We start from the raw sequence: 18891 nt of genomic DNA on the forward strand, positions 1-18891 counted from the left end.
CAAAATGGAGATCCTAGGCTAATCTCAGGAGAAGGGTACGGAGAGAATTTATCTTGGGAGAAAGCTATATGAGAAAGGCCTCAGGAATCATATTGAAGAAGATAAAATCCATCTGTACACAGAGACGATGAGTGAATTTTCAAAATGTGCCCAAATGCTCATGAGATAAACAGTATTTTATTAAAGGCAAATTTATAAAAATATTGAAAACATACTTCTCAGACTGATTAAAAATCGGGGAGAAAAGGTTTTTTCCCCTAAACCTACTTCCCTGACACACAAGTAGTTACTCTATACGACTAATAGTAGACCTGCCTCAGTTGAAATTAAATCCTGTTCAGTTTACCAAGCTCTGTCTTATAAAATTCCTTAAGTGTAATATATTATATAGGTCCCTCTGTGAAACAATAGTATCCATTAAAAATATTTCAGAGTAGTAAAGATTATATTATTCAATAATATTTGTTATTTTTCTAAGCACTTTTATTAACTTTTGCTTTGATTACTTCTCACACATAGGGTTTATCTGTTGCATTTCAGTGCTCCCATTGTAGAAAATGGTGGTACTTTTGCTCTAAGTCATAGGAGTGATGCATGTGGGTTAGTCAGGCTCCGTGGCAGACAGAAAGTTGGACACTGATGTTCCATGATGCTTCAGAGCATGGATTTGGGGGTCAGGCAAATGGTAAAACATATTTAGGGTATGATACTTGGGCTTCCCTGCTGGCTCAGAGGGTAAAGAATCTGCCTGTGATGTGGGAGACCCTGGGTTCAGTCCCTGGGTTGGGAAGATCCCCTGGAGAAGGGAACGGCTGCCCACTCCAGTATTCTGACCTAGAGAATTCCATGGACTGTATAGTCCATGGGGTTGCAAAGAGTCAGACACGACTGAGTGAGTTTCACTTTGACTTTCTTTCATGGTACTTAATATCACAGCATATTTAGGAGAGTTAGTGAATCTCAGCCTCAGTTCCTCCATCCTTTTTTGGAGATTAGAAAACCTACCTCAAGCTTCTTGTGAAGATTATGTAACTGGACAGAATTTTCACAGTGATGGCCTGCCCATAAAAAGTGTTCAATAGATGTCATTGGCATTTTGCAAGCATAGAACCTGTAAGAGAAGCTCATATTACAGATTTATTATTTTTCCCCTTTTGTCTATATGTTACTTCTGTCCAAACACAGTACATAAAAATAGCAGAAAAAATTTGCCTATGTTTCCTATAACTTCATGAAACTAATTTTTCTTTTAATCCACATATCTTTCTCATATATGTATATTAAAATCTTTCATATTTTCCTAAATTCTGTAGTGGTATATTCCCAATGTTAGCACTATACCATGAGAGCAACTGTTTTGTGACAGTCTCCTTTTTTGTGTCAGAAGAACACAGAAGTTGTCTCCTACCAACAATGTAGGTTGCCATTCTTTGAAAATGATATATACACATGTAGAATATGTAGTTTTATTTCACAGAATGGGTCATATTGCATACATGTCTCTGTAACTTGTTTTCTATCTGAACATAATGTAGTAGGCATGCATCTAAGTAAATGATATAAATCTATAGCAATAAAAACGCCATATGATAAGAATGTATCTATAGAATTATTTATTGTAGTATTGTTTGTGGTGGCATGGCAGGACACCTGAAAAGTCCTGAATAGCTGTCAGTAGGAGTATGGTAAATAGACTGAATTACATTCATCTTATGAAACATTATATTGCTATTAAAATACTTATGTTTTAGATCTCTTTGTGTAGACATTAATTTTTTTGAATTAGAAAAGAATACAGGGATTATTTAATCCAGTGCCATCATTTTACAGAACAGGGCCTTGAGACCTGAAGCAACTCACTCAACTCTGGGCTTTGAGCAATCCAGGATGCCTGCTAAGTCTCAGCCCAGTGTTTGTCTCACAACCTCCCACTCTTGCCGCATCAGCTGCGGAGTTAAACATGGAGCAGGGGTCAGCTGTGGATGGATCTGAATATGAATTTGCAGCATGCATTAAGGCTTTTAGTGTGACTACTGCAGTGAAAATTGAATAGTACAGTTACTGTCCTGGAGAGTTTGTTACATGAAAACTGCATTAGGTGGTTTTCGGTTACAGCACACGGTTAGTGTCACCGATTGTCACGCGTTTGTTCCCTGACTGATTTTCCTGCAGAAGGTCAGAGTCCTGTGTTACTGTGCTCGACACCACCGTGGCAGGATCCTGAATATTTAATCGCGCTACTCCGATGGGCGGGGGGCGGGGGGGGGGGGGGGGGACGCCTGGCAGCAAGGTCCAGGGAAGTGTGTGATCCTCTTCTGACTGCTGTTTGGAAATGAATCCGTGGAGCACACTCAAGGGCATTCAAGAGGCCCAGCCGATTCGGAGCCTCTCTTTTCCTTCAGCTGGTCAAAACTGAACTGAGAACTGAAGTCCTAAAGAAGTCGTTTTTAGAAAATGTTATTTTATTGTTGTAAAAGTCAGATAATATCATCCATCTCCTGAATGTTTCACTGTCCTAAACTGACATTCCATCCCCATTAAACACTAACTTCCTCCCCACTCTCCACCCCTCTGCCCCTGGCCCCTGCCATTTACCAGTGTACTTTCTGAGTTTATGAATTTGACTCCTCTTGGTATCTTATGTAAGTGGATTCAAACGGATTTTGTCTGCACCTAATGTGTATTGGAATACATTTTTAAGGTTAACTTAATATATATTCTACAAACAGATTGTACCGTCTTTGTTCTTTTCTGTGTGCTATACAGTAGATTCTCATTAGTTATCTGTTTTATACATGGAAGCATGTATATGTAAATCCCAAGCTCCTAATTCATCCCACCTGCCATGACTTCCACACCATTTCCCCACTTGGTGTTCATGTTCTGTCTGTCTGTGTCTCTATTTCTGCTTTGCAAGTAGGTTCATCTGTACTATTTTTTTTTAATTTTGAGTATAATATAGTATTTTGCTTTATGTGAATGAATGCAGGCATATATAATTTGGAAAGAATAGCATTGGTTGTGTTTTCTTCTTGTTACATTGCTTTTCCATAGTGGTGTGCCAGTGTGTGCTGTCCTGTCAATTCCATCTGAAAGTTGCATGTCATGGCAGCTCTAGTGGTTATCATGGCATGATGGAGGTCATTATTAGCTTCAGGACTAGAATACATGCTTTTTTTTTTTTTTTGGCATTTGGCCTATAATATTAGTGTAGTTATAAAATCATCAGTGGAAACTTTAGCAGGAATTTTGCAAAACAGAATCATAAACATATTAATGAATAAATATGTTTCAATGATTGTCTAATGCCATTACATATAATATTTCTAGCTGTTTAAATGAGTGAGATGGAGAAGAAAATGGCAACCCACTCCAGTATTCTTGTCTGGAAAATCCCACGGACAGAGAAGCCTGGTGGGCTATATAGTCCATGGGGTGGCAAAGAGTCGGACACGACTGAGCGACTTCACTCACTCACTCACTCACTCAAATAAGTGAGAAATCCTTTTTTGTTGAACAAATCAAGAAAATTTCAGATTTACTATCACTTATTTCTCATAATCTCTAGACTAGTTGTTTTTTGTTTTTATTCTAAGTTCTTTGATTTTTTAAGTTTACATCTTTTTTAAAAAGAAACTTTTATGATAAGGCAATTCAATCTTGAGTGAAAAATAGGGCAAAGCCATTTATAACTGAGATGCCATGACAACAGCCTTGTAGGTCACCTCTGTGTCCTTTAGGAGTTCCATCTGTAGTCAGCTTTAACTGTCACTTCTACATGGATAATTTCCACATGTAACCTTCAACCCTGACCTTTCTTCTGACAGCTAAGCTCACATTTCTAAATGCCCAGTTTGTAACTTAACATCATTTAAGAGTTAATTACTGACCTCTGCCTGGAAAGTAGTAGAAACTCAGTAATTTCTTTGTTTTTTCCCCGAATCAGCTCATCATCTGTATGTATTAGTTGAGAGTTAAGACGAGGCCAATATATTTATTGTTCCTTTCAATTTTTTAAAAATTATACACTGCCCTTTAACTTGTTACCCGAGATTCAAAATTATCTTTTCTGATATCTCACCTCACAGGAGAATGAAGCAGAAAGTTCTGTGCTTCTTCCTTATGAAACAAAAACAAATATCGACTGGATTCAGCTTACTCACAATTATATTCACCAAATTAAAGAAAAATACATGGTAATTGGAAAAGAAAGACTAATATTCAAAAAATATAATAGTAGGTGGGAGGGAAAAGAGCTAGCATTTTTTATCCTAATCCAAATCATCTTTGCGGCCTAATTGTTTTTAATTACATTGGCCATTCTAATAAAGTGTTGTATATAGGCAGTGTCATAATGCCTTTGTGTGTCCGTTAGATTTAGGACAGCTTGTGGTTGATGACTTTTGCTGAAGCCAAAATGAGCAACCTAATTGTGTTAACCCACCCTGTTGATTGTCTCTGGTGTAAGAGAAAATGAAGCTTCCTTCATGCAAGTGTAATTTGTTTTGAAATGAAAAGCAGGGGATGGATTACCAAGACGACATCCAAGCCTCTCAACAATTGCAGGTGGCTTTAGGCTGCTGGTGGATTATTGACACATTCATAGAATCATAATTTTATCGTCTTCAAATTGTAATTGACTCTTCTTTGACTTCACTCCAGGGTAGAAGTCGGCTTAAGTTCTTCTGATTATCAAAATTCTGTTTTTGAGGACTCAGGAGATTCTAAGTTTGTAAGATTTCCTGCCTGAATCCGAGGATTCTATGACTATGTTGAAGGTGGGGGCCAAGAATCCTTTTAAACAGGCATTCCAGCTAGTTCTGAGGAAAATAGGCCAAAGACGTACTTTGAGAAAAACTATAGAGGAGTGTAAATAAAATTGAAGTCAGTAAGTTCTAGGGAGCTCAATAAATAAAAGCATTTATAAATGAACACTTTAAAATTGATGCAGACTTGCAGGGTATTGTTTTATATTCCCAACATATAAAAGATGTATTTATCTTTTATAATCTCTGTTCAGCCAGAGATTACACAGCTGCTTAATAGTAAAATGAGTTTGAGTAAAAGTAAATAACTTGATGCCAGTGCTAAATTAGAACCCAGTTCCTTACTCTATGGGCTTCCCTGGTGGCTAGATGGTAAAGAATCTTCCTGCAATGCGGGAGACCCAGGTTCAACCCCCAGGTTGGGAAGATCCCCTGGAGGAGGAAATTGCTACCCACTCCAGTATTCTTGCCTAGAAGATCCCATGGACACAGAAGCCTGGAGGGCTATAGTCTACAGGTTCGCAAAGAATGGGACGTGACTGAGTGACTAAAACTTTCACTTTCCTTACTCTGTATGGCCCATTAGAAACTCTGGGGCAGGTGTGTGTGTGTGTGTGTGTGTGTGTCTGTCTGTCTGTCTGTCTGTGTCTGTGTCTGTCTGTCTGTCTGTGGTGGTGGTGGAATCTATCATAAAGAAAAGAAGCCGATATAAATTTTTTCCAGCTCATACTTTTCAGTCTAACTTGTGAAATAATGGGCCTTGGGACTCTTCACGTTGTCCTCTTTATAATCTGGGAGTAAATCTGTGGCTGAGAAAGTAGCAACTTTCATGTAGCTAGCACCTCAGTCTACCAGCCTTCCAAGTTCTCCATGCTGACCCAGAAACCCGTTTCCGTGCCCACGCCCTCAGCCATGTCTCTGCTGATGAGGACTCTTGTGTGTGCTTTTATTTCCTTTGAAGTAAGACACATGCCTCTGATCCGAACTTTCAGGGCTCTCCAACAGCAAAACACATCTATTCCCAGCTCCCATGACAATAGTAATGATCAGGCTTTCAGACAGGGCTCTGGGTGGATGGAGCCCCAGTGAGGGAGTCTCACTCAGCTCTCGCTGGCACGTATTTACAGTGGACTGTTTCCCTAAAGTATGTCGTAAACAATTTTATACTTACCTCTCAAGTCTCATCTATGAAAAATTACGGCTCTCCCTCTTAAAAACAAGAGAAAAAATAGCTGGAAATTCAGCTGTCTGGGTTTTTAAGACAAACCGTAATTTGCCTTAAATGCATACTTTTATGGATTTATTTGCATGTAAATATTTGTAGTGTATCGCCTCCTTTATGTTCCAGTGTGAGGCAGAATTCTCATATCTGTTGGTAGTTTTGGTCTCATTGTATGGTGGTAAATTATGTATGTGTGTATATGTGCTCAGTCATGTCTGACTTTTTGCTGTGTATGGACTGTAACCCACCAGGCTCTTCTGACCATTAAATTTTCCAGCGACGAATACTGGAGTGGGTTTCCATTCCCTTCTCCAGTGGATCTTCCCAACCCAGGGATTGAACTGACATCTCATATGTTTCCTGCATTGACAGGCAGGTTCTTTACCACTGGCACTACCTGGGAAGCCCAAATTATGGATAATTTAGTGTATTATTATATTATCTGGGTACTACCTAGAATACTAATTCAGTGGGTTTTTTGTTGGTGGTGGTTTAGCCCTGGACACATGAAATGGGTATATTTCTGGCCAGCATGTTTGATTTTGACATGCTTTGTATTCTCAAAGCTGTTTCCAAAGTTGATGCAAAAGTTATAATGTGTTGATATGCTCTGTATTCATTGAAGTAGGCGAATAGCTATGTTTCTGGAATAATAACGGCCCCAGCATTGGCACAGTCCTCTCTAATGGACAACTAGCTAGTCTAATATTTTATCAAGACCCACTTTCAAAACCTGTGACTTTGCCGCAAGGCTCTGCTCTGCTTCTCTCTGCAGCCCCATGGTGAGCTATTTTTAAGCTGCACATGTTTAATTTGCAACTTGTGACAATTTGAAAAGCATAACAATGTCTATTCCCACTGAGAAACACTGACTACACCAAGATGTATTGAGGGGAGCAGCATTTGGGGAAAAACTTCACTGGGGCATAAGTCTTCTTGGGAATCACTGGGTTCTCTCTTCCTTGAAGTAAAGCCAACATTTTCCCCTTAACCAATCAATCATGTTTATTTTTCAATTTTAAGGATCAGTGAGGGTCACCCAAGTGTATTTAAGACTTGCTTTACCTGAACATGGGCTTCTCAAGAAGAGCTGTTCAGAAAAATAAATAAAATTCCAACATGTAGCTAGGAGAGATGCATCTTGAAATGAGCCTGTACTTTCACATTCCCCTGTAACTTAACAAGACCAGTGGTTTGTTGTGGAGTCGTCTGTCATCTTAAGATGTTTGGTTTCTACTACATGATATACCACTTGCCTTTCAATTAAATTTAACTGTATCTAAACTGCAAGAAGCTTTAGTACCCTCTGTGCCACGTGCTATAAGTGTTAACTAGTTTGTTCATCTAGAAAGTCCTTGAACCTTTGTGAGCTGTTTTTAAAGTTTGCTCACATTTCTCTGCAAATAACGGTGGCTTTTACTCAAGCACTTCTGAAACATTAAGGACATCTGTTGTTTTTAAACGTGCAACCTTGGTTATTGATATTGTGGGAGGTAATGATTATATTAACCCAAATTAGCTGATAATTAAGAACACTTTTCTTTTTTCCTTTCTAATGCTCTGTGACATTTTGTATTTATTTTACCTAATTATGTTTCGTGTGTTCCTGAGGATAGCAGTAAGCAACAATATTTTCCTTACATACTCCCGACAGTAAATAGACCCAGGCAGTGGATTCACCAAGAAAACTGGTGATTTATAGTTGCCTTTCCTAGAGGAAAAATTGGTCAGATGGTGCTCTGTGCTTTAACATCAGAGATGAGACATAAAGGCTGATTTCAAGAAAGTTCCCTGACAGTGACTTGCAGAGTATATTAACTGACTGTCCAGAGGTTGCAGAAAGATACATGTACTGAGAAGGTACCCATATGTGCACTCCAGGGATTCACGTGGCTCCCTTTTGCACCTCCTGCAAGTCTTTGCTCAAATATCACATCAATGAGGACTCAATGATCGCCCCATTTTACTTGCACCACCAGTCCCTCCCTCCATTTAGCATATTCAATTCTCCTTGCTCAATTCTACTGTGTCCCCCACACCATTATAGTGTGTGTGTGTGTGTGTGTGTGTGTGTGTGTTAGTTGCTCAGTCGTGTCCAACTCTTTGTGACCCCATGGACCGTAGTCTGCCAGGCTCTTCTGTCCATGGAATTCTGCCAGCAAGAATACTGGAGTGGGTTGCCATTTCCTTCTCCAGGGGATCTTCCTGACCAAGGGATGGAACCCCAGTCTCCTGCGTTGCAGGCAGATTCTTTACCATTTGAGCCACCAGGGAAGCCCCATTATAATGTAAGCTCCATAAATCACTGGTTTTGTTTGGTTGTGTATATTCAGAACTTAAAATAGCAATGTACAATATGTGTTAAAAAGGTATCTAAATTTTTAAATTTAATGTTTAAGTGAACTATTTAATTTGAGATAATTGTAAATTTGTAGCAATTAATTGTAAGAAATGATACAGAGAGATCCATGGCAAAGCAGTTTCTCCCCACGGTGACATCTTATAAAACTTTAGCAGAGTATCACAACTAGGATATTGACATTGACAATAATCAATGTCCGTTAACATGGTTTTCATCAGCATGTGTCATTTGCACATTCACTTCCCTCTGACCCCTACCCTTTTCTTACTCTTTGGTATCCACTAATCTGTCATCCATTTTTATAATTTGTCATTTCGAGAATGTTGCATACATGTAATCATGCAATATGTAACCTTTTTAGACTGGCTTTTTGTGTTTGTTTGTTTGTTTTTTTTTTGGTCAGCATAATCTTCTTGAGATCATCCATGCTGTGGATACCAATAGTTCATTCCTTTTTTCTTGCTGGTATGGGTGTTCCACTGTTTGTTTATAGATTATTTCCAGTTTGGGGCTGGAAAAAATGCTTATAAGCATTATGTAAAGATTTTTGTCTAAACGTATATTTTCATTGCTTTGGGATAAATGCTCAGGAGTGCAGTTGCGTCTGATATATGTTTAGAATTTTTTTAAAAAAAGCTGCCACACTGTTTTTCAGAGTGGCTGTGCCATTCTGCATTCCCACCAGCTATGTGTGAATGGTCCAGTATCTCCGCATCTTCACCAGCCTTTGGTCTTGACAGTAGTTTTTCATTGTGGCCATTACACATCGGATTTGTAATAATGCCTCACGGTAGTTTTGTTTTGCATTTCGGTAATGACTAATGGTATCAAGCATCGCTGCCTGTGCTTTGTTGCCATTCATATATCTTATTTTGATGATATGTCTTCATGTCTTTTGTTCATGTTCTAACTGGGTTGTATGCTTCTTGCTGTTGAATTTTGTACATTCTTTATATATTTTGTTTAAATAGTAGTCAGCTATTTTGTCAGAAATGTGGTTTGCAAATATCTTCTCCCACTCTGGAGCTTATGTTTTCATCCTCTTAATGAAATCTGAAATGACCGAGAGTTTCTAAATTTAATGATATCTAGCTTAGAAATTTCTCTTTTATAGATAATGATTGTAGTGTCAAGCCTAAAAAATATCTTTGCCTAGTCCCAAATTGTAGATATTTTCTACTTTTCCTTAAACATTTATAGTTTTACATTTAATTCTGTGATCCATTGTGAGCTAATATTTGTATAAGATGTGAGATCTTGGTGAAGTTTTTGCCTGTAGATGTCCAGTTGCCCCAGCACCAGCTGTTGACAAGCTCTCTATACTACATTGATTTTCTCTTGGCATCTTTGTCAAAAATCAGTTGTGGATAATTGTGTAGATTTATTTCTAGGTTTTCTGTTCTGTCCCATAGGACTATGTGCCCATTTCTCTACCTATACTATAGTCTTGATTAGTAAAACTATGTAACTTTTGAAATCAGGTTGAATTATTTCAAGACTTAATCTTCTTTTAAAAATTGTTTCAGCTATTCTAAGTTCCTTTTTCTTTCCATATAATCTTTTTTGTATTAAAAATAATCTTGTTCATATTTTATTGGAAATGTGTTGAACCTGTGTATCAGTTTGGGAAGAATTGGCATCTTTACTATGTTGAGTGCTGTAATGCATGAACACGTGTCTCTCCGTTTATTTAAATATTTTATTTCCTTCAGCAGAGGTTTTATAATTTTCTGCATATGCATTTGCTACATGTTTTGTTAGATTTAAACCTCAGCATTCATTTTTTGAGCCATTGTTAATAGTACCATGTCTTAATTTTCAGCATCCATGTTTATTGCTAGTATAGATGACTTCTCAGTAGTACAGTTAATTTTTAGCTAGCATCCTGTGACCTTGCTAAACTCACTATTCATTCTAGGAGTTGTTTTTTTTTTTAAGATTTTTTTCCTGCATTTTCTATGTAGACAATCATGCCATTCTCCAATAGGATAATTTTATTTCATTCAGTCCCTCATCATTAAGTATAATGTGACTAGTAGGTTTTTGTAGACATATGTGCTTTATTAAGTTATGAAAGTTGCCCTCTATTCTTATTTCATTGAGTTTTTTTTATTATGAATGCATTTTAAATTTGTTACATATTATTTCTAAATCAATAGATATGGCTATGACTTTTTTCCTTTTGTCTGTTAATTCAGTAAATTATTTTGATTATTTTTCCTTGTTAACTCTGTCTTTCAGTTTCATAGCCTAGACTGAACTCAACTTGGTTGTGGCAGATAATTCTTTTTATATATTGCTAAATTATTTTCTTAATGTTTATTAAGGATTTTTGAGTCTATATTAATGAGAGATATTTGTCTCTAGTTTCCTTTTTTGGTATTGCCTTTATTAGGCTAATACTGAGTTCATAAAATGAATTAGCAACTGTTACCTCCTTTCTATTTTCTTGAAGATATTTTGTAGAATTGATGTTAATAATTATTCTTCACATTTTTGGTAGAATTCTCCAAGGAAACCATGTGGTCTGAAGATTTCTTTTTGGGGGACTTTTTAAATTGTAAATTCAATTTGCTTAACAATTTAGGGCTGTTCAAACTATTTCCTGTTGGATAGCTTTATTTTTAGACTGTCTATTTCACCTACATTTACAAATTTATGTTTGTAGAGTTATATGTAGTATTTTCCTATTATTCTTTGATATCTGAAGGCTTTTTAGTGAAATCCTTCTTTTAAATAGTTATGTTTAAGTGAATGAGTTAATTGAAAAATATATCTCAAATTTTGTATACGTACTACTCACTTTCTATTTTGTTAATCTGGTTTGAACAGTTTCCATTGCATTCATTCATATGTGATATTTTCTTATTTACTCTTTGTTAATTTGTTGTTTTCTGATTGGAGGTGTAAACTCTGTATGCAGAAGCTTTGCCTTTCTTCATTACTGCTGTGTCTCCGGCACCCAGAAATCTAAAACCATGTACAGATCATAACAAGTGCTCAATACATAACTTCCGTATAAATGAATGAAAGCGCTGTGCTTAATGCCATCTACATTATATCATTTAAAAAGATATATTTATTTGATTTATTTGACTGTTCCAGGTCTTAGTTGCAGTACTTGGAATCTTGGATCTTCGTTGCAGCATGCAGGATCTTTAGTTGTGGCATATGAACTCCTAGCTGCAGCACGTGGGATCTTGTTCCCTGACCAGGGATGGAACCTAGGCCCCCTATGTTAGGGTGTGGAGTCTTAGCCACTGGGCCACCAGGGAAGTCCCTACCATATCTAACTTTCCAACAGATGAACAAAGTGTCCTATTACCCATTTTACAGGTAAAAATGTGGGGCTATAAAATAATTAGCCCCAGCTATAGAACTACAATTGTATATTTCTTCTGCTTCTTTCAAACTTTGGGATACTAACACTCATGGCAAATGCTTGGGAGAAAGAACGTTAAATAAAGTATATTGATAACTTTTGTGTATAAACCTATCCTTGTTTTAAACAATCTCAGATACTTTCAAATAAAGTTTTGAAAATTCTTGGAAAGCATGCTTCATTATCTCATTCAGATGATTCTGTCACTGAGCCGGGTGGGACTGTGGGAGAGCTATAGAAGAGAGTGAGTTACTACTAAATCTGGTTATGTCTGTGGCTCCAGGACTACCTTCTTCATTGCAGAAGGATATCACTTCATGTGTAGTATTGTTGTGAAGTATTAGTTCCAAGTAGAATTATGACAATTGTCAGAAAAAAATGGCCTGTGTATTTAAAATATAGAGGACGCACGTTCACAGATACTAAATACCAAGGAGATTATATATATACATATATATATACATGTACGTATATATATATATACACACACACACACACATACATACACATGACAAGCAAAAGCAAATAAATAAGCAAACACCATGAGAATATAAATTAGAGTGCAGAACAAATCCTAGAAACTGCTCAAGGCAATCAGGAATGAGAAGCAACAACAAAATATCCCCTAAACTGCACATTCAAAGAAGACAAGCCTGTAGTTTTCTAGCTTTCATAGCAACTTCCTACCTTTGTAACACTGTCTTTAATAAAGTACTTTGTGAGAATTGTGAGCTCTCACAACTGTTCTCACTATTAAGTACAATTGGTAAGGAGTTAGCAAGTTGCATTTTGCCTTTTACAAATGTGAGGAAACTGAGGCAGTCTTTCTTTTAGGATAATGCAGTAAATTAGTGTTGGAGGTCTGTTGCATGGATGCAAGCATAAGGGCTTAGGAGTTTTGATTTCCAGTTTACTGTATTTTAAAATAAAGTGATTTTCCCCCCTAATTTTCAAATCCCTGAGCCTGGACAGTGCAGAAAACACAGCCAAATTTAGGTAACAGCTTATTTTTCAACCCTGTGCCCGTGAAGTAGAATATGTTTATCAGTGACAAAGGAACTTTGTCTCTGTTTGGTGGTATATCTTCAACTCTGCTTGTTTAGAATCAGGGTCAGCTTCTCAAATGAGCCTTTTCACCATTTAGGCTTTCTGAATCTGGTTAACACTGTATCGGGGAATTGTCTGGTGTCTGACCTTGAACAGCATGCTTTCCTAGTTGCCTTTCTGCAGGGAGTGGGGATCATTTTGCACAGTCTTGGACTTGAGATCCCTCTCCAGAAGGCTCAATTGCCTTAGCAAGCTCCCTTTACTGATATCCCAAGGGTTTCAGCCCAGTGACCTGTCATCTGTCCCCTCACCTGCTTACATGCTGATTCATTGATGAGCTGGCATCACAGGCCCCGCCTCCCTCTGAATGGTCTGTGAGGTTGCGATTGCCGCTGGAGAGGGGACGCTGAGCTGAGCCACAGTGGGTTACTACAAGTGTGAAGCGGCAGCCTATCTGTTGCCACAAAGAACTTGGTGACCAAACCGAGAAGCAGCCTTTTCTTACCAGCCTGTTACAGTGCTAGCTGTATCCGGCTTCTCTAGCTTTTTAAAGGAATTTCTGATTCAGGCACTAACAGCTAATTCCACAGGAGTTGTAAGGCAGCCTGTGACATAAACTGAGACAGAAGTTTTCCCTCAGAGACTGTCTTTTTTTTTTTTTTATTGGCAAAGACTTCTGGCTCTTCTCAGAGGAATACCTTGTTGCTTAAGATGAGTGGCTGTAGAAAACGATGTAAACGTGAAATATTGAAATTTGCCCAGTACCTTCTCAGACTATTAACAGGTTCTCTTCATACAGGTAATGACTTTTTTTTTTTTTTTAATAGAGGCTGATAGAGGATGGTACCGAAGTTGAAATGAAAGAGGAAAGGCTCACTATTTCTGTGTTGTGTTTATTTTTAATGTTGTCAATAAAATACAATCGTAAGTGTTTGCTGGGATTCACGTTTCTAAAAATGTGTGCAGTGCAGCTCTAATTTGGGGATAGAACTGGAATCTGTGGATATATCTTTTATGTCTTTTTGGCAGTGTCGCTGTTTAATGTGCTTCAATCTAAGAAAGCAGTGTCTGCAGAATAGGAAGATTTTTTTTTTTAAAGCATGATTGTGTGAGGGGTTTTTCCCTCTCTCCTGCTCGCTGCAGTTTGCTGAAAAATCACAAAACTGGTCTCCCTGCAGGTATTTGGAAATTCTCTAGAACTCTTTGATCATTATAATCTATAGATCATTTCTAGCACTTGATTGTAGAGCTTAGCAGTGAAAGAGTTAAGGACATTTCTTTTGGATTTCTGAATTCCTTGCAACATGTGAAAACAGCTGAAGAGTATAATGTCCATGAGAGCTTTGATATTTGTTTCATTGCAGTGGATTTTAATGTTTAACAACTTGCATGACTGAAATAGAAACTCTATTTAAATCTAAGTGTTGATAGAAAATATTTTTCAGATGTTCCAAAATGATTTGCCTAAACCAGCAGTTTTGCTGCCCATGAAATTCCTAGGCAATACTGTCATTAAGATAGTGACAGGTGGGACCAAAACTACTTTACCTTTGATAATAGATATTTATAATGGACCGTCAAACTTAGGCGGAGCAAAGCTGTGTTGATATAATACCACTCTTTGATTCTGGCCATGAAGAACTATTGTTAGCTTTATTTTTTCAACTTACATTTATCTTCTTAAATCTAAATCATGAGAAAGAAGAGTTAGTAAAAATACCTATACACTGTGGTGAAGGTTGAGAGATGAACTTGAGCATTTTCTTTAGAAAGTACTCTATGGTGAATAGCAGAACTGCGTATATAATTATGTTGACAGTCTGATCAGGAAAAACAGTTTTTAAGGGGATAACTGTGAAAATCAAGTGATTTCTGAGAGCATTATTAAATAGTCATAAATATTTTTAACAGATTGTTATCAGATGCTAACCTTTAAGCAGTGAAAATTGTGTTGGCTTTTGACGCTTTTAAGAGTAATCATTGAGAGTCTGTACCTGCCTTTGGTGAACTGGGAGCTCTGTTGTATTTTTTACCCAGTTTTTACACTTCTGTTCTTAGTCGCAATATGACTTTGCTGTATCATGTCTATTGTGATCGATGGTATCAGTGTATTTGTTGTGAACATTCAGTTACGGATGGTGTGCCAATTATGAGACCGTGTCTTATTGAACAGTGCTCAATAGGGGGTCTTTCGCCTTGCTGTAAAATTAGAGAAATATTTTATAAAAGAAAGCTTTCCATAGTATGTACTTTGTTAAGGTAATTTTAAGGTTCTACCTGTTCCTTACTGGATTTGGGTGCAGTGCTCTGCCTTTTCTTGCTCAGTCTGTTTGAGTAGTTTTATGAAACTCTGATTTCAAAGAATTTTATGAAGATGGTAGATGGTTGTGACATCATAAACCGTAAGCATTGAATCCAAAATCTAGTGGTTGACTAATGACTGCGTGGTAATTTATAATATGAAATTTATGGAAAGCTAGTATAGCAGAAATATTTTAAGCCTATTTAATGCATATTTAGAAATCAATATAGGTAGAATTTCTTCTCTTCTTTCTGAGCCACAGGAGAAAAACATAAGAACTTTGAGAAATAGATTATTATAAAGTAGTAAGTTAGATTTATGACCTGGGAAATGTGATTGCACCAACTTGTTTCTTGTAAAAATTCTTTTCAGCACAGTGTCTAATACTAAACATTGTAAAAGTCTAGCTAGAATCTTTACAACTGCTCAAGATGAAACTTGGAAAAGCCAATTTATGCATTTACTAGATGCTGTGATAATATACACTGTTCATATTGCAGAATCTAATGTAAAATTCATTAGAGCACTTCCAAGTCCCTTAGCTAGTAATTAATGAAGAAGTAGGAAGCAGAGTTGAATTAGTTTAAAAATTTTGCTTTAAGGTTGGATATGCAAGCAGTTGTTAATTGTATCCTGAACAATCAGCATATGTCTTTGTAGTTATCAAAAATTTAAAAAGATATGAATATGCCTTGGATGATTTTTCTTTTTTTTTTCATTTTACAAGAAGTCCTTTATCTTCACTTTTTAAATTGAAGATGTGATCTAATGAAATAGTGATTTTGGTTTACATTTGGAAACAGGTTACTTCTATAATACATAACCTGTATTGTTGGCAGTTGCCTTTCATTTGATATCAAAATGCCCATGCCTTTATACAAATAGAAAATTTGAAGAGCAAGGAAATTTTCATGGACACAAACTCTCCTTTGATGTGTCTTATTAGTGTTATCACAAGTTAGAGGAAAGCAGTTTCCTTTTCTGGGAGATTTTCATACAACCTTGGCAGTGCCTAGAATGGCTTACAAATAAATAATTCAAAATCAGTGAATCATTTTAAAAAATATTCTTTGTTAAAGAGTGCAATTCAGTAATAAAGGTTTGTCCAGATAAAATAAGATGCTTTCACTTTACCAGAAACTTTTTACATATTTTTGTCATGGTGAATCATTTGCCAAAGAATGTATTTTATAAACACATGTATTGGCCTTACTTATTATGAAAAATATAAGAATTTTAAATGATTCTTTTGTATATAATAAATCTCAGAAATCCATATGAAAATATTAAAAGTTAGTGGCTACCATGTTCAGTGTAGTAAGATGTGATACAGGATCAGTTATCCTAATCTGTTTTCAATTTAAGACCTCCGTCTTCTTGTACATTATATTCTAATCTAGAAGAGTCTCACAATAACTAATATGTTTCTGTGCATCTAAAGAAGTGGAGATGATTTATGAAGATTTTAGTCTATTAGTATGAGACTTAACTCTATTGATGGGCAATTTGTATACTTTAGGAATCAAAAAAGCACCCTGTCATATAAATGCTGAACCATTTAAAAGGGTAAATAATGTTACAGATACTGAATTTTAAATGGTTTCTTCTATATGTGTGAAATTTAATATTGGAATGTTTTATGGTTCTTTTGGGGAGGTTGTTTGGGCACATCAGTGCTCTGCACTTGGTTTTCTTGAAAACTCAAGACCTGAACACATTTTTCTATTAGCAGAAATTCCCAGAACATACATGTGTGAGGTGGCTCTTGCCTGGAGTTCTGTTTCAGGCTTCAAGGTGACAGGCTACAGGCGTGATGAAGTTCAACTCTCCACCTTAGGGTAACAAAGGCAGTTCAAGCCAAAACATTGCTTAATTGTTAAACTTTGAACTGCTGTTTAAGTAGTGGGTTACAGTATTTCAGGCATAATAAAATTATATTACTAAAAGCATGACATAAGCATTCATCATTTCATCAAGTAGAGGACTTTAAAGAGAGAGAGAAACAGTTTGTTTTACAGATATGCATTGAGCTGCTTCCAGTCTTATCATTGTTGAAGGGAAAGTGGATCAAGCCATTCACAAAGCTAGTGGCTTAAAGATTTAGAGTTTTGCTTTTTTTATGTTACATTTTTAAAGTGTGAAGAGAAAATAAAGGGCGATATTTAGCCAAATAATACACTTAAGAAAACCTGTTTCTAGCTACTATGCACACTTCCTTCTTTTCCCTCCTGATTACAAATCACAGAATCATGTTTTCAGTCCCCTCTGACCTCATTTTTTTTAATCCCTGTTTTCATCTGATGCATATCATGCAAAGGATGCATTCCTGAAAATGTCACATAATTAAAAATTCATAAAACTCAAGTTTCTTCCTGGCAAGGTGACAAGAGTTTTTATTTCACAGTTCACGTGGCCCTAACATGTGACAGTTGAATAAACAGTTCATATTCACTTGGCCTGCCTGCTTTGAAATTGTGCTACTCTTGATTACATTTATATTTTTTAATTCATTCAAACTTTGCTGATAAAGGGAGATCATATTTTTTATAGCACTGTGTAAAATTTGCATTAATGAAATACACACATAATGCCACCAATTTTTGTTCAATTTTCTTGAACTTCTATTGAAACCTGAACTCAAGTGAGAAGAAAGCAAAGGATGATGTTTTTCTTGACTGTCAAAGAATGTATGTAATTGTGTTGCTTTTCCTAGTTAGGGTTTACATTTTAAACTTTTATCAGAAGAAATATTTTGACCTCTGTTAATAAAGTTGATTTTATGGGATATTTTGAAGGCTGCAGCTTCTTGCCTAATCTCAAATTCTGCCATTCCTACCAGATCTGGTTAGAGGATCCCTATGTTCAATGGGTAAACCACCCATATATGCAGAATATTGGTTGCCCCTTTCATTTCTTAAAATCTGCATATTAATGATAACTTTGTATTTTAGGTTCTTTATCACTTAGTGCATTAGGTAAGACTTGTAGGACTTGAAGACTTCCAAAAAGGAGATTGTTTTGATCATTGTGAGAACTTCAAAGTAGTCAATGATCTGATTTTATAGTCATAGTCATGTTAAACTCTTAAAATGCATTTCTTGACTCATGGACAAAATTAATCATGTGGTCTCAAGGGAAGAGCTCACATTCATAGAAGGAGCAGTATTTGCCCCTATTGGTTAGATAATCAGAGATTTCTGAGCCACAGCTTTAAAAGTTACATATCAGTGCCTCATTGAAAAATGCAAAGAAATATTGAAATATCACCACACAGGCTGTTGAGGATATTATATATTGATTGTGATATGGATCAGTTATGTTCCTGGCAGGAAAGAAATCTCAAAAAAATAATGAAGGGGCCATGTGTGTGGGCAGAGTAAGGAAATCAACGAGGGGAGGTGGGATACTGGAGAGACAATGAGTGGCTGAAGGGCCAGGGGGCGGAAAATGTTTCTGAAGCGTCGAGAGGGAATCTGTGGGCAGAAGGCTGCTTGACAGGAGAGGTGGCCTTCAGTCCAGGGACCCAGCCAACCCATGGTGACCTGACAGGAAGGGAACACAGGAAAAAAAAAAATTGCTGGTCTTTCTCCAATCTTCAGATTGTTGCTTGTGCTTCCATTGGCTGATCCCATCCTAGAAGCCAGTGGGAAAACTATTCTAAGTGGGAGAAATAGGCACATGGCCATATTTATTATTTTATATTCACCCACTACCACTGACAAGGCTTTCTTTGTTTGAAGTTACTAACATTGGTCATGTTGTTGCCCCACAAAAGATGTTGAAAGAGGCGCAAGCAAGCTCATACCCTTG

General features: G+C 36.7%; 1 protein-coding gene across 2 annotated transcripts in view; it reads left to right on the forward strand.

Annotated features, from left to right (window-relative positions):
* The window catches only part of KCNIP4 (potassium voltage-gated channel interacting protein 4), a 1244828-nt gene that overhangs the window by 268279 nt on the left and 957658 nt on the right, over positions 1 to 18891 (forward strand). Inside the window, exon 1 of one of the 2 annotated variants that reach the window (XM_070452100.1) lies at positions 13443 to 13578. The exons of the other annotated variant lie outside the window; for it this stretch is intronic. Within the exon in view, the coding sequence (XP_070308201.1) occupies positions 13491 to 13578 (88 nt within the window). The 5' untranslated portion in view covers positions 13443 to 13490. Of the gene's footprint in view, positions 1 to 13442; positions 13579 to 18891 lie in introns of those variants that run through there. 2 annotated transcript variants of the gene reach the window in all.

The sequence above is a fragment of the Odocoileus virginianus genome, chromosome 21, assembly GCF_023699985.2.
Source record: "Odocoileus virginianus isolate 20LAN1187 ecotype Illinois chromosome 21, Ovbor_1.2, whole genome shotgun sequence".
In the NCBI taxonomy this organism is placed as follows: Eukaryota; Metazoa; Chordata; class Mammalia; order Artiodactyla; family Cervidae; genus Odocoileus; species Odocoileus virginianus.